The sequence below is a fragment of the Chiloscyllium plagiosum genome, chromosome 11, assembly GCF_004010195.1.
Source record: "Chiloscyllium plagiosum isolate BGI_BamShark_2017 chromosome 11, ASM401019v2, whole genome shotgun sequence".
NCBI lineage: Eukaryota > Metazoa > Chordata > Chondrichthyes > Orectolobiformes > Hemiscylliidae > Chiloscyllium > Chiloscyllium plagiosum.
Window position 1 is genome coordinate 1,200,602 of NC_057720.1, and position 15,062 is coordinate 1,215,663.

The window sequence follows — 15,062 nt, forward strand, 5'->3', positions numbered from 1 at the left end:
CCTTATTTCAAGGGGGTTGGAGTATAAGGATAGGGAAGGCTTACTGCAACTGTACAAGGTACTGGGGAGGCCATATCAGAGTACTGTGAGCAGTTTTGGTCCCCTTATTTAGGAAACAATATCATTTCATTGGAAGCAGTTCAGAGAAGGCTCGTTTGGGATGATCCCTGAGATGTAGGGATTGTCTTACAAGCAAAGGCAGGAAAGTGGATGTGAGGAATGTTGAATCAGCCATGATCCTATTGAATGGTGGAGCAGGCTCAAGGGGCTGAATGGCCTCCTCCTGTTCCGAATTGTTATGATCTTATGAATTCCTGGTAAACACCTCAGTTTGGAGAAGAGTCCACGTGTTCAGGGTCCCATGGGGATGGGGAGTTGAGTAAAGAGGAAACAAATGTTGAGTTGCAGCAGTGTTTAGCTCTGATAGAAGCTGACAGACAGAAGGAAAACTGCTGAGAAAAGGGTGGAAAGGATTTGCAACTCTCCCAGGAACAGTCATCTTTTCTGTTCTGAAAGAAAATAATGAGGAGCAGAAACAAACCTATCTCTGGACAAAGCAGTTTGACCAGCTCTGACTAAACCGGGTGGAGGGCTCAGGAACCTTGAGAATTGAGCCTTGTGAGGAGGCTGTGAAATGTCAGGCAGGTTCCTCAGGGATGAGTTCTGGATCCTCTTATTGTCATTTATATAAATGATTTAGATGAGAATATCGAAGGCATGATTAGTAAGTTTGTGGACAACATCAAAATTGGCAGCATAGTAGACAGTGAAGAAGGTTTTCTAAGGTTACAAAGGGATCTTGATCAAATGGATCAATGGGCTGAAAAATGGCGGATGGAGTTCAATCTGAATAAATGAAAGCTATTGCAGAATCGTAAAACAAGGCTAGAGCTTATACAATTAATGGTTGGGCCTTAGGTAGAACAGAGGGATCTAGGGGTGCAGGTGATTAAAAAGGCATTTGGCATGCTTGCCTTTATTGCACAGTCCTTTGAGTATAGGAGTTGGAAAGTCATATTGAGGTTGTACAGGACATTGGTGATGCCTTTTCTGGAATACTGTGTAGGATATTATTAAGCTGGAGAGAGCTCAGCAAAGATTTCCCAGGATGTTGCCATGTGTGGAAGGTTTGTGTTCTAAAGAAAGGCTGGATTGGTTGGAACCTCTTTCACTGGAGTGTAGGTGGTTGACAGGCAACCTGATAAAAGTTTCTAAAAAAATGAGAGGTCGAGACAGAGTTAAGGGTAGTCGTCTTTTCCCTGGGATGGGGGGGTTTCAAGACAACGGGGCACATTTTTAAGGTAAGAGAAGAGAGATTTAAAAATGACATAAGAGGCAACTTTTTTTACACAGAGGATGATTCACCTTTGTGGGGAAGTGGTGGTTGTGGGTGGATGTGGGTGAATGTGGGTGCAGTTACAGTGTTTAAAGGATCGATACATGAATAGGAATGGTTTGGAAGGATATGATCCAGGAACAGACGAGTTTACTTTGGGATTATGTTCAGCATGAACTGGTTGGATGGAAGGGTCTGTTTCCGTGCTGTATGGCTCAGTGACTGGAAGGATGAGTGGAAGATTCTGGATGTTCCGAGCTGGTCTGGGGGTAAGCTATGAGCCACTGCTGGAGAATGTGGAGTAATTGTGAGAATGGCATCCCTTCTTGCAGATAGAGCGTTCAGGCACAGAGTGAAGCATCAGTATGAATTACAATTTGCCTGTTAATTAATGTTTTGGTGCAGTTTGATTCTTTTCCAAGAATAGTTGTAACAAGTGAAAACTTGCCCTTCAGTCATTTTCACTGGCTTCAGGGAATTCTCTTTTATTGATGCGTACTGTGATTGCCATACGCAGCAGGACAGTCTGACAGACACAAGTTGAGGAGAATTAGCAGAAGGCCCGGAGGGCCAAGAACATTTTTTACAGCAAGTTGCAAGATGCACTGCCTGGAGGGAGGGAGGTAGAAGCAGACTCATTAATAAATTTCAAAAGGAAAATGGATAATATTGGAAAGGGAAACATTCACAGGCATATGGGGAAAGACAGGGAGCAATTGGATAGATCGTTTGAAGGGCAGGAACAAGTAAGTTGGGTGAAATGGCCTCCTCTACAATACAACACCAGGAGGGCGTGAGCAAGGAGAGATTTTACCTTTTCTGCTCATGTAATAAGGAGAACAAGGATCCTCCTGAGATGAACTGTGTCACGATGGCAAACTGACTGGGATCATCCAAGCAGGCACCAACAAACTGGATAACACAGGGATGGTTCAGGCGGCAGAGGATGGAAACTTCCCGGCAAAACATATCCACGTCTGATTTGGAGCAAAAGGTGTTGGCTCGATATCTAATTTCAAAGAAAAAACAAGGGATTTTAATTTTTTCACAGGATACAGGTGTCACTGACTGGGCCAGTATTTATCGCCTGTCCCTAGTAGCCCCTTGAGAAGGTGGGGGTGAGCTGCCTTCTTGAACTGCTGCAGACCATGTGTTGTAAGTAGACCCACATTGCCGTTATGGAGAGAATTCCAGGATTTTCACCCAGCAACTGTGAAGGAATGTTGATTTATTTCCAAGTCAGGATGGTGAGTGGCTTGGAGGGGAACTTGCAGGGGGTGGTGTTCCCATGTACCCACTGCCCTTGTCTTTCCAGATGGAAGGAGCCGTGGGCTTGGAAGGTGCAGACTGAGGCTCCTTGGGGAGTTGCTGTACAGCATCATTCACAAAGCAAGCACCAAAGAGCAACACTCAGTCGATAGCTAAAAATAGTTCATAATACTCACAAAAATAATCATCTCTCAGTCCAATTGTTGTGGCCATCAGTCCCTGTTACATAGATTTACTAAACCTCTACTCAAAACATCCAACTGCAAGATGGAGTGTCACAGAGTCAGTACTGAGGGAGTGCTGCACTGTCGGAGGGTCAGTACTGAGGGAGTGCCGCACTGTCGGAGGGTCAGTACTAAGGGAGTGCCACACTGTTGGAGAGTCAGTACTAAGGGAGTGCCACACTGTTGGAGGGTCAGTACTGAGGGAGTGCTGCACTGTCAGAGGGTCAGTGCTGAGGGAGTGCCACACTGTCGGAGGGTCAGTACTAAGTGAGTGCCACACTGTCGGAGGGTCAGTACTAAGGGAGTGCCACACTGTTGGAGGGTCAATACTAAGGGAGTGCCACAGTGTCGGAGGGTCAGTACTAAGGGAGTGCCACACTGTTGGAGGGTCAGTACTAAGGGAGTGCCACACTGTTGGAGGGTCAATACTAAGGGAGTGCCACAGTGTCGGAGGGTCAGTACTAAGGGAGTGCCACACTGTTGGAGGGTCAGTACTAAGGGAGTGCCCACATGTTGCCACAGAACTCCAATCTTCCACGGCTTTTTGGAGAATAGAATTGTAAGCTTCTATGGGCTGTGTGTGTGGGGGAGGGGTGGGGAGGGGGAGCTGGTTCCTGAGTTCCCCCTGAACAGCCTGGCTCGGATCAGAATGTTCTGCCCCTTGTTCTGGTCTCTCCCCCTCCCCAGAGGAAACAGATTCTCTGCATCGACCCAATCAACTTCTTTCATCGTCTGGGGGATCTCCATTTAGCTGCTTCTGAACTTGAAGAAATACAAAACAGGTTTGTAAAATGTATCCTTGTAATTTTATCCTTTAATTTCTTTTCAAATTTGGCCAAATTGATCCTGTTTTAAGTTAGCCTGTCTAAGAGTTTATAAGAGTTATAGTTCTCCAATCTAATAAAAATGCCAAAATGTTTACAGAGCACTATCGGTCACTCTGTGAGATGGAACCATAGGACAAGAGACAAGTGACCAAACATTCCACTAAAGAGATGGATTTTAGCAGGGGGCAGCGTCAGGGTTTAAGGAGGACATTCCTCACAGCTGAAGGCCTGGGTACACATCCTGCAGTAATTAACAACTGGTCTATGCAACTGGAATTCAGAATTGGAGAAATGAAGGTATCTCTGAGGGTTGCTTGGCTGGAGGAGATTAGCGAGCGTGGAAAGAGGCAGTGGGTTAGGAATGATTGTACATCAAGAATAACGTCTTAATATCAAAACATTGCACAGACACAGAGGGTGAGGAGTACATGTAAGTGGGTGAAAGTTAGACTCTCGTTGGAAGTTTTGAATGAGACCACATTTAAGGAGTGTGCCTGTTGGAGAGAGAATTGGATTCAGAAATCACTGTCACATGTTGGGGTAGAATAGGATTCCTCCATGTGGTGGGGGTGTCTTTGGCTGGGCCAGGTTTTCTTGCCTGTCCCTAGTTGCCCTTGAGAAGGACAAGGGCAGCAGATACATGGGAACACCACCAGCTGAAAGCTCCCCTCCAAAACACTCACTACCCTGACTTGGAAAGTTTCTTCAGCATCAGTGAAAATCCTGGAATTCCCTCCTTTAGGGCAGAGTGTATCTACCCACAACACTACAGAGGATCAAGAAGGCAGCTCACCACTAGGGCAACTAGCGACAGGCAATAAATGCTGGACGGCCAGCAATACCCACATTTCATGAAAGAAAACAACACAATTATTCACACAACTGGCTAAGAGTTTCCTTCATTTAAATAACTCCTTCAGGATTCAAACCAAACCCTGCTGATCTGGAATTTACACAAAGCTAACACATTTTCAAACTGAATTAGCTATTTGCTCAAGGAGTGACTACTTTTCACCTGGGACTTTTGTGAATGAAATCAAAAGGTTTCTAATTTATGGGATTTCCGCCTAAATGAAAGAAAATCCTGATTTTTCTAAACAGAAAGCACGCTCGTGTTTTTCACTGTTCACTCTAATTACAAAACTTACACAATGTCCATAATCATTCCAGGAGGTGTCTCTCTCTAATGGTTAAAAAAAACATGTCCCAGAGAGACTGACAAGTTAATTGTTAAAGCTAAAAACAGCCAAAACATTTGTAGATGCTGAAAATCAGAATCAAAAACAGAAGTTGCTGGAAAAGCTCAGTAGGTCTGGCAGCATCTGTGGGGAGAAGTCAGGGTTAACATTTCAGGTCCAGTGACCCTTCCCCAGCACAATGTTCCTGAATTCTGATGAACAGTCACTGGACCCGAAACGTTAACTCTGATTTCTCCCCACAGATGCTGCCAGGGTCAGAGATGTCTCAGAGCGGCTGCAGGCCAGTCCCACGGGGAAGAGTGGTGCTGGAAGAGCACAGCAATTCAGGCAGCATCCGAGGACAGTCCTCGGATGCTGCCTGAATTGCTGTGCTCTTCCAGCACCACTAATCCAGAATCTAGTTTCCAGCATCTGCAGTCATTGTTTTTACCACGGGGAAGAGTGAACAGTCAGCAGTCGTGGTACATGTCAAGAGGTAAAAATGGAAATGACCATTTTTCTCTGCATAAAGAACCTACCTCTGATGTCTCCTTTATACCTTCCTCCTAATATCTTCAAACTATGACTCCTCGTTCCAGTCAATCCTGCCCTGGGGAAAAGTCTCTGGCGTATACCTCGATCAGGTCACCTCTCTTCCTCCTTCTCTCCAGAGAGAAAAGTCCGAGCTAAGTCAACCTCTCTTCATAAGACAAGTCCTCCAGTCCAGGCAGCGTCCTGGTAAACCTTTTTTGCACCCCCTCCAAAGCCTCTATATCTTTCCTATAGTAGGCTGAACAGAACTGGACACAATATTCCAAGTGTGGTCTCACCAGGGACTTTGAGAGCTGCAGCAAAACCTCACAGCTCTTAAACTCGATCCCCCTGTTAATGAAAGCCAAAACACCATATGCTTTCTTAACAACCCTATCCACTTGGGTGGTGACTTTGAGGGATCTATGTACTTGCTCACCCAGATCCCTCTGTTCCTCCACACTGCCAAGAATCCTGTCTTTAATCTATATTCAGCATTTGAGTTCGACCTTCCAAAATGCATCACTTCGCATTTATCCAGGTTGAACTCTATCTCCCATTTCTCAGCCCAGCTCTGTATCCTGCCTATGCCACGCTGCAGCCTGCAATAGCCCTCGATACTATCAATATTTGTCAAGTACAGAGCATCAAACACAGGGGGCCCTTCAAATGTATAGAGACTGTATGGGGTTCCTTAAAAGAGAAATTAGGCAGGCAAAGAGGGGCCAGGAAACATATTTGGCAATTAGGATTAAGGAAAGCTCCAAGGCTTTTTATAAATATAATCAGAGTAACAGGATGTTTAAGAAAAGAGTGGAACCTATTAGAGACCAAAAGGGCAAACTGTGCATTGAGCCAGTGGATGTGGGTGAGATTTTAGATGAATATTTCTCATCTGTACTCTCAGATTGTAGCCGGGGATTTTAGTTGGGATGGTGAGGTTCTAGAACACATTAACATTAATAAGGGGGAGGTACAAGATGTTTTAATGGGGACAGAGGTGCATAAATCCCCAGGGCCCAGGCTGCTATGGGAAAGAAGGGGAGGAAACTGCTGGGGCCCTGACAGAAGTAATTAATACTTCACTGACCACGGGTGAAGTGCCAAATGACTGGAGGACAGCTAATGTGGTTCCTTTGTTAAAGAATGGCAGCAGGGATAAGCCAGGTAGTTATAGAGTAGTTAGTCTGACAGCAATGGGAGGGAAATTATTGGAAACAATTCTGAAAGATAAGATTAGTCGATATTTGGAAAGGCAGGGATTGATCAGTGATAGTCAACATGGATTTGTTAGAGGGAGATCCTGTCTGACTAATTTAATTGAGTTTTTGAAAAGATGACTGAATATACTGAGGAGGGTAATGCAGTTGATGTAGTTTACATGGAGTTCAGTAAGGCCTTAAACAAGGACCCACATGGAAGGCTGATCCAAAAGGTAAGAGCCCACGGAATCCGAGGCAATTTGGCAAATTGGATCCAAAACTGGCTTCCAAACAGGAGGTACAGGGAGGTGGTGGAGGGACGTGTTAGTGATTGGATGTCTGTGACCAGAGGTGTACCACGGGACTCTTGCTATTTGTTATCATCATTAATGACGTGGATGTGCATGTAGACAGTATAATTGGCAAGTTTACAGGTGACACGAAAATTGGTGGGTGTTGTTGACAGTGAGGCGGGTGGTCTGAGGCGACAGTCTGATATTAATCAGCTGGTAAACTGGGCAGAGTTATCCTGATAAGGGCAATGTGATGCATTTAAGAGGTTTAATAAGGAAAGGACTTGGAACATAGAACATAGAGCATTACAGTGCCATACAGGCCCTTCAATCCTTGATGTTGCGCTGACCTGTAGAACCAATTTGAAGCCTATCTAACCTACACTATTCCATTCTCGTCCAGATGCCTATCCAATGACCATTTAAAAGCCCTTAAAGTTGGCGAGTCTACTACTGTTGCAGGCAGGGTGTTCAACCTATCTACTACTCTCTGAGTAGATAAACTACCTCTGACATCTTTCTTATATCTTAGACTATGAATGGTAAGTCTCTAGGTATGATTGAATAACAAAGATGTCAGAGGCAGTTTCTTTACTCAGAGAGTAGTAAGGGTATGGAATGCTTTGCCTGCAACGCTAGCAAATTTGCCAACTTTAAGTACATTTAAGTCGTCATTGGACAAGCATGTCAGAGGGTCAGTGCTGAGGGAGTGCTGCTCTGTCAGTGGGTCAGTACAGAGGGAGTGCCGCACTGTCGGAGGGTCATTACTGAGGGAGTGCCGCACTGTCAGAGGACCAGTGTTGAGGGAGCGCCACACTGTCGGAGGGTCAATACTGAGGGAGGGCTTCAGATTGGTATGACAGGGCAGCGCAACATCGAGGGCCGAAGAGCCTGTACTGCGCTGTAATGTTCTATGTTCTATAAAGGGACCTTGGTGTAGAAGTCCATAGGTCCCTGAAGGGGGCAGTAAAGGGAGACAGGGTGCATGCCTTCATTACCCCAGGTGTAAAATGTAGCATCAAGGAAGTCTTGATATAACTTTAAGGAGCATTGGTTAGGCCATGGATGGAATACCATGTTGTTATGAGGATATGGCTGTACTGTACCTTTAAGAAAGTTAAAATTTAGCAGAACTACCTGACAGCACCAAGTGTTTTGAACAAGATACAATGAAACCTTTTGGTGCAGCAGCTAGAGTAGCTGGTTGCCTGGAGACAAAAACAAATTCAAACTTGGCCAATCAGTTTAAATTATCCTCCAAAATACCAAACTCCAATCAAGTTTGAATTTAGTATATTGACAATATTAAAAACCAATTAAACATTCCGATGCTTTGAGGTATAAGCCTGGGGAAAAATTTAACAGTTGGAAGAGAACTGCCACAAGATGAACAGGTGTAGACTGCTGGTCGGAAGTGTCTGAGAGGTTTCTGTCGAGAGAAGGAGTTTGCACAGAGATAAACATCGACACCGACCCGGCAAGTAAATCTGCAAAGAGAGGATTCGATAGCCGACTGGTTTTCAAATTTGAGTTTTTCAGTAAATCTTAATCAGGGTTTTATGGGACTAGTATTATAAAAGGGAAAGTAAAAGTTAGGTTAGAGGAAGGAGTTGTAAATAATTGCTAGTTAATTGTTCTCTGTTATACTTTAAGAAATTAAGTTGTTAACTTTTACTTTAAAAAGTTCTTGGCCTCTCGGAGTTTCACAGATTACTGCACAGGGTAAGTCTTTTCTGTGTTGCTGGTTTAAATTAAGCAGAAACTTTACCCTGTGTCGTAACAATATACAGCTCTGGTCACCACACTATTGGAAGGATGTGATTGCATGGAGAGGGAGCAGGGGAGATTCACCAGGATGTTCCCTGGGCTGGAAAGTCTCAGTAATGAGGAGAGACTGGATAGGCTGTGTTTGTTTTCCCTGGAGCAGAGGATGCTGAGAGGGGATCTGATTGACAGATACACAATTCTGGGAGGGATAGACAGAGTAGCTTGTGAGAATCCATTCCCCATGGCAGGTGTCTCTAAGACCAGAGGGCAAATATTTAACGTGAGGGGCAAATGGTTTAGCGGGGATTGGAGAAAGATTTTTATTTCACCCAGAGGGTGGCAGAAATATGGAAGATGCTGCCTGAGAGTGGGCTGGAGACAGGGAATCTCACAGCATTGTAAGCAGCAGGATGGGTACTTGGAATGATAAGGTATAGAAGGCTATGGACCAAGTGTAGGTAAATGGGATTAGTGTAGAGCAGTGTTTGCTGATCAGCATAGACATGATGGGCCAAAAGGGTAAAGTGCAGGTAAATGGGATTAGTGTAGAGCAGTGTTTGCTGATCAGCATAGACATGATGGGCCGAAAGGCCTGTTTCTGTGCGTATGGCTCTATGAATATGACAGCATAAATTATCAAACGTCACAATCCTTACCTCATCAGGATTACTGGGCCTCAATGCAGCTGTCCAGAAATCCTCTGTGTCATCTGCCACAGCGAGGCAGTGGCCGAGTGGTATTATCACTCGACTATTAATCCAGAAACCCAGAATAATGTTCCGGGAACCTGGGTTCAAATCCTGCCACAGCAGATGGTGAAATTTGAATTCATTAAAGAATATCTAAAATTAAGAGTGGACTGCTGACCATGAAACCATCATCAATTGTCAGAAAAACCCATCTGGTTCAGTAATGTCTTTTAGGGAAGGAAATCTGCCTTCCTTATCTGGTCTGGCCTACATGTGACTCCAGACCCACAGCAATGTGGTTGACTCTCAACTGCTCTCTGAAATGGCCTAACAAGCCACTCAGTTGTGTCAATGGCTAGAAAGTCACAACAAAAAAAATGAAACCGGACAGATGACCTGCATCAACCTTGGAACCGGAAAAGGCAATGGCAAAAACACAAACTGCCCTGTCAACCACGCAAAGTCCTCCTTACCATCATCCGGGGGATAGTGCCGAAATTGGGCAAGCTGTCTCATAGACTAGTCAAGCAACAGCCTGATACAGTCATACTCACAGAATCATACCTTACAGACAATGTCCCATAAACCACCATTACCATCCCTGGATATGTCCTGTCCCACCAGCAGGACAGACCCAGCAGAAGTGGCGCCGCAGTGGGATACAGTCGGGAGGGAGTTGCTCTGGGAGACCTTGACATTGACTCCGGACCCCATGAAGTCTCATGGCTTCAGGTTAAACATGGGCAAGGAAACCTTTTACTGATTACCACGTACCGTCCATGTTCAGATGCTAAGTCACTTCCTCCATGTTGAACAACACTTGGAGGAAACACTGAGGGTGACAAGGATGCAAAATGTACTCGGGGGGTGGGTTTCAATGTCCCACCACCAGAGTGGCTCGGCAGCAGCATTACTGACCGAGCTGGTCGGGTCCTAATGGATAAAGGACTGAGTCTGCAGCAGGTGGTGAAGGAACCAACAAGTGGAAAAAATATACTTGGCCTCATCCTTACCAATCTACTGGCTGCTGATGCATCTGTCCATGACAGTATCGGGAAAAGTCTTTGTGGAGATGAAGTCCCATCTTCACATTGAGAATACCCTCCATCGTGTTGTGTGGCACTATCACCGTGATAAATGGTACAGGCTTTGAACCGATCTAACAGCTCAAGACTGGGCATCCATCAGGCGCTGTGGGCCATTAACAGCAGCAGAACCTTACTCCAGCACAATCTGTAACCTCACAGCCCGGCATATCCCCCACTGAACCATTACCATCAAGCCAGGGGATCAACTCTGGTTCAATGGAGAGTGCAGGAGGGTATGCCAGGAGCAGCACCAGGTATATCTGAAGATGAGGTGCCAACCTGGTGAAGCCACCAAATAGGATTACTTCCAAACAGCATAAACAGCCAGTGATAGACTGAGCTAAACGATCCCACAAACAATGGATCAGATCTAAGCTCTGCAGTCCTGCCACATCCAGTAGGGAATGATGTTGGACAATTAAACAACTCACTGGAGGAGGAAACTCACAAATATTCCCATCCTCAATGATGGAGGAGCCCAGCACATCAGGGCAAAAGATAAGGCTGAAACATTCGCAACAATCTTCAGCCAGATATGCCGAGTGGATGATTCACCTCAGGCTCCTCCAGTGATCCCCTGCATCACAGACACCAGTCGCCAGCCAATTCGATTCACACTACGTGATGTCAAGAAACTGCTAGAGGCAATGGGCTCTGACAACATTTCAGCAATAGTACTGAAGCCTTGTGCTCCAGAACGTGTCACTCCCCGAGCCAAGCTGTTCCAGTAGTTACAACACTGGCATCAACCCGACAATGTGGGAAATTGCCCAGATATGTCCTGTAGAGAAAATCCAATCTAGCCAATTACCATCCCATCAGTCTACTCTCCGTCCTCAGTAAAGTGATGGAAGGGGTCAGTAACAGAGCTATTAAGCAGCACCTGCTCAGCAACAGCCTGCTCAGTGACGCCCAGTTTGATTCCCCCAGGGTCACTCAGCTCCTGACCTCATCACAGCCTAGGGTCAAACATGGACAAAAGAGCTGAATTCCACAGGGGAGGGGAGAGGGACAGCCCTTGACATCAAGGCTGCAATCGACCGAGTGTGGCATTCAGAGCCCTCGCAAAACTGGAATCACTGGGTATCTGGGGTAAACACTCCAATGGTTAGAGTCATACATATAACACAGAACATAGAACATTCCAGCGCAGGACAGGCCCTTCAGCCCTCAATGTTGCACTGACCTGTGAAACCAATCTGAAGCCCATCCCACCTACACTATTCCATTCTCATCCATGTGTTTATCCAATGACCATTTAAATGCCATTAAAGTTGGTGAGTCTACTACTGTTACAGGCAGGGTGTTGCACGCCCCTACTAATCTTTGGGTAAAGAAACTACCTCTGACATCTATCTTATATCTATCACCCCTCAATTTAAAGTTATGTCTCCTCCTTCCAGCCATCATCATCCACTGTCCACCCTATCTAACCCTCTGATTATCTTATATGTTTCTATTAAGTCACCTCTCAATCTTCTTCTCTCTAACGAAAGCAACCTCAAGTCCCTCAGCCTTTCCTCTAAAGACCTTCCCTCCATATCAGGCAACATTCTGGTAAATATCCTCTGAAAACTTCCTAATGCTTCCACATCATTCTTATAATGCGGTGACCGTAAAGGAAAGCAATTCTTGAAGCACGGCCGCACCAGACCTCACGGCTCTGAAACTCAATCCCTCTCCCAATAAAAGCTAACACATCGTATGTCTTCTTAGTAACCCTATCAACCTGGGTGCCAACTTTCAGGAATCTATGTACATGGACACTGAGATCTCTCTGCTCATCTACACTACCAAGAATCTTACCGTTACCCCAGTACTCTGTATTCCTGTTGCTCCTTCTAAAGTGAATCACCTCACAATTTTCCACATTAAACTCCATTTGCCACCTCTCAGCCCAGCTCTGCAGCTTATCTATGTCCTTCTGTAACCTGCAACATCCTTCAGCACTATCCACAACTCCACTGACCTTAATGTCATCGCAAATTTACTAATCTATCCTTATACACCCTCAGCTAGGTCATTTATAAAAAATGACAAACAGCAGTAGCTCCAAAACAGATCCTTGTGGTACCCCACGAGTAACTGAGCTCCAGGATGAACATTTCCCATCAACCACCACCCTCTATCTTCTTTCAGCTATTTCTGATCCAAACTGCTATATCTCCCACAATCCCATGCCTCTGTATTTTATGCAATAGCCTACCATAGGGAACCTTATCAAATGCCTTACTGAAATCCATATACACCACATAAACCAGTTTACCCTCATCCACCTGTTTGGCCACCTTCTCAAAGAACTCAATAAGGTTTGCGGGGCATGACCTACCCTTCACAAAACCATGTTGACTATCCCGAATCAACTTATTCCTCTGTAGATGATTATAAATCCTATCTCTTATAACTTTTTCTAACACTCCACCCACAACCGAAGTAAGTCTCACTGGTCTGTAATTACCAGGGTTGTCTCTACTCCCCTTCTTGAACAAGGGAACGACATTTGCTATCCTCCAGTCTTCTGGCACAACTCCTGTAGACAATGATGACACAAGATCAAAGCCAAAGGCTCAGCAATCTCCTCCCTGGCTTCCCAGAGAATCCCAGGATAAATCCCATCCTGCCCAGGGGACTTATCTATTTTTACACTTTCCAGAATCGCTAACACCCCCTCCTTGTGAACCTCAATCCCATCTCGTCTCGTAGCCTGTATCTCAGTATTCTCCTCGACCACATGGTCTTTTTCCAGTGTGAATACTGACAAGAAATATTCATTTAGCACTTCCCCATTTCCTCTGATTCCCTACACAACTTCCCTCTACTGTCCTGGATTGGCCCAAATTTTACTCCAGTCATTGTTTTATTCCCGATTTACCTATAGAAAGCTTTAGGGTTTTCCTTGATCCTATCCACCAACAACTTCTCATGTTCCCTCCTGGTTCTTCTTAGCTCTCTCTGTAGGTCTTTCCTGGCTAACGTGTAACTCTCAAGCGCCCTAACTGAGCCTTCACGTCTCATCCTAACATAAGCCTTCTTCTTCCTATTGACAAGAGATTCAACTTCTTTAGTAAACTACGACTCCCTCACTCAACCACTTCCTCCCTGCCTGACAGGTACAGACTTATCAAGGACATGCAGTAGCTGTTCCTTGAGTAAGATCCACATTTCAACTCTGTCCATCCCCTGCAGTTTTCTTCCCCATCCTATGCATCCTAAATCTTGCCTGATCGCATCATAATTGCCTTTCACCCAGCTATAACTCTTGCCCTGTGTATATACCTGTCCCTTTCCCATCGCTAAAGTAAACATAACTGAATTGTGGTCACTATCACCAAAGTGCTCACCTTCCTCCAAATCTAACACCTAGCCGGGCTCATTACCCAGTACCAAATCCACTGTGCCCTCGCCCCTTGTTGGCCTGTCTACATACTGTGTCAGGAAACCCTCCTGCACACAATGGACAAAAGCTGACCCATCTAAAATACTCGAATTATTGTATTCCCAGACAATATTTGGAAAGTTAAAAGTCCTCCATAACAACTACTACCAAGAATCATCTCTGCTATCCTTTCCTCTACATCTCTGGAATGTTTTGGAGGCTGATAGAAAACTCCCGACAGGGTGACCTCTCCTTTCCTGTTTCTAACCTCAGCCCATACTACAGTAGATGTGTCATCAAATGTCCTTTCTGCCACCATAATATTGTCTTTGACTAACAATACCACACCCCACCCTCCTTTACCATTTTACTGAAACACCTAAATCCTAGAACCTGCAATAACCATTCATGTCCCTGCTCTACCCATATCTCTGAAAGGGCCATAACTTCGAAGTCCCAGGTACCAACCCATGCTGCAAGTTCACCCACCTTATTCCGGATGCTTCCGGTGTTGAAGTAGACACACTTCAAACCACCTTCCTGCTTGTTAGTGAACTCTTGCAACCTAAAACCTCATTTCTGACCTCAGTGCTCTCAACTTCCTGGTCACTGGAACTATGGCTTGGTTCCCATCCCCCTGCTGTATTAATTTAAACTCTCTTGCAGAGCATGAGCAAATTCTACCCCCTCCACACACCCCCACCACCACCATCAGGATATTGGTACCCTTCTGATTGAGGTGAAGACCATTCTGTTTGTAGAGGTCCCACCTACCACAGAATGAGCCTCAATTATCCAGGAATCTGAAACTCTCCTCCTGCACCATCCCTGTAACCACATGGTCAACTCCTCTCTCTCCCTATTCCTCGCCTTGCTAACATGGGGAACAGGCAACAAACCAGAGATAACAAGTCTGTTTGTTCTAGCACTAAGCTTAATAGTGTTCTTTGAGGAAGTGACCAAGTTGATAAATGAAAGAAGGGCTGTAGATGTCATATACAGGACTTTAGTAAGGCATTTGATAAGGTTCCCCATGGGAAACTAATGTAGAAAGTGAGGTCACATGGTGTGCAGGGTGTTCTAGCTCGGTGGATAAAGAACAGGTTGAGCAACAGGAGACAGAGAGTAGTAGTTGAAGGGAGTTTCTCGAAATGGAGAAAGGTGACCAGTGGTGTTCCACAGGGGTCAGTATTGGGGCCATTGTTGTTTGTAATATACAGAAATGATCTAGAAGAGGGCACTGTTGGTATGATTAACAAGTTTGCAGATGACACAAAGATTG

At 45.2% G+C, this 15,062-nt stretch overlaps 1 protein-coding gene across 1 annotated transcript in view; it reads right to left on the bottom strand.

Moving 5' to 3' along the window:
- Window positions 1–2,146: 2,146 nt before the first annotated feature.
- The window catches only part of LOC122554093 (serine/threonine-protein kinase TNNI3K), a 79,314-nt gene continuing 66,398 nt past the window's right edge, over window positions 2,147–15,062 (bottom strand). The window contains exon 16 of the mRNA XM_043698548.1: window positions 2,147–2,345. Coding sequence (XP_043554483.1) covers window positions 2,147–2,345 — 199 coding nt within the window. The remainder of the gene's footprint in view (window positions 2,346–15,062) is intronic.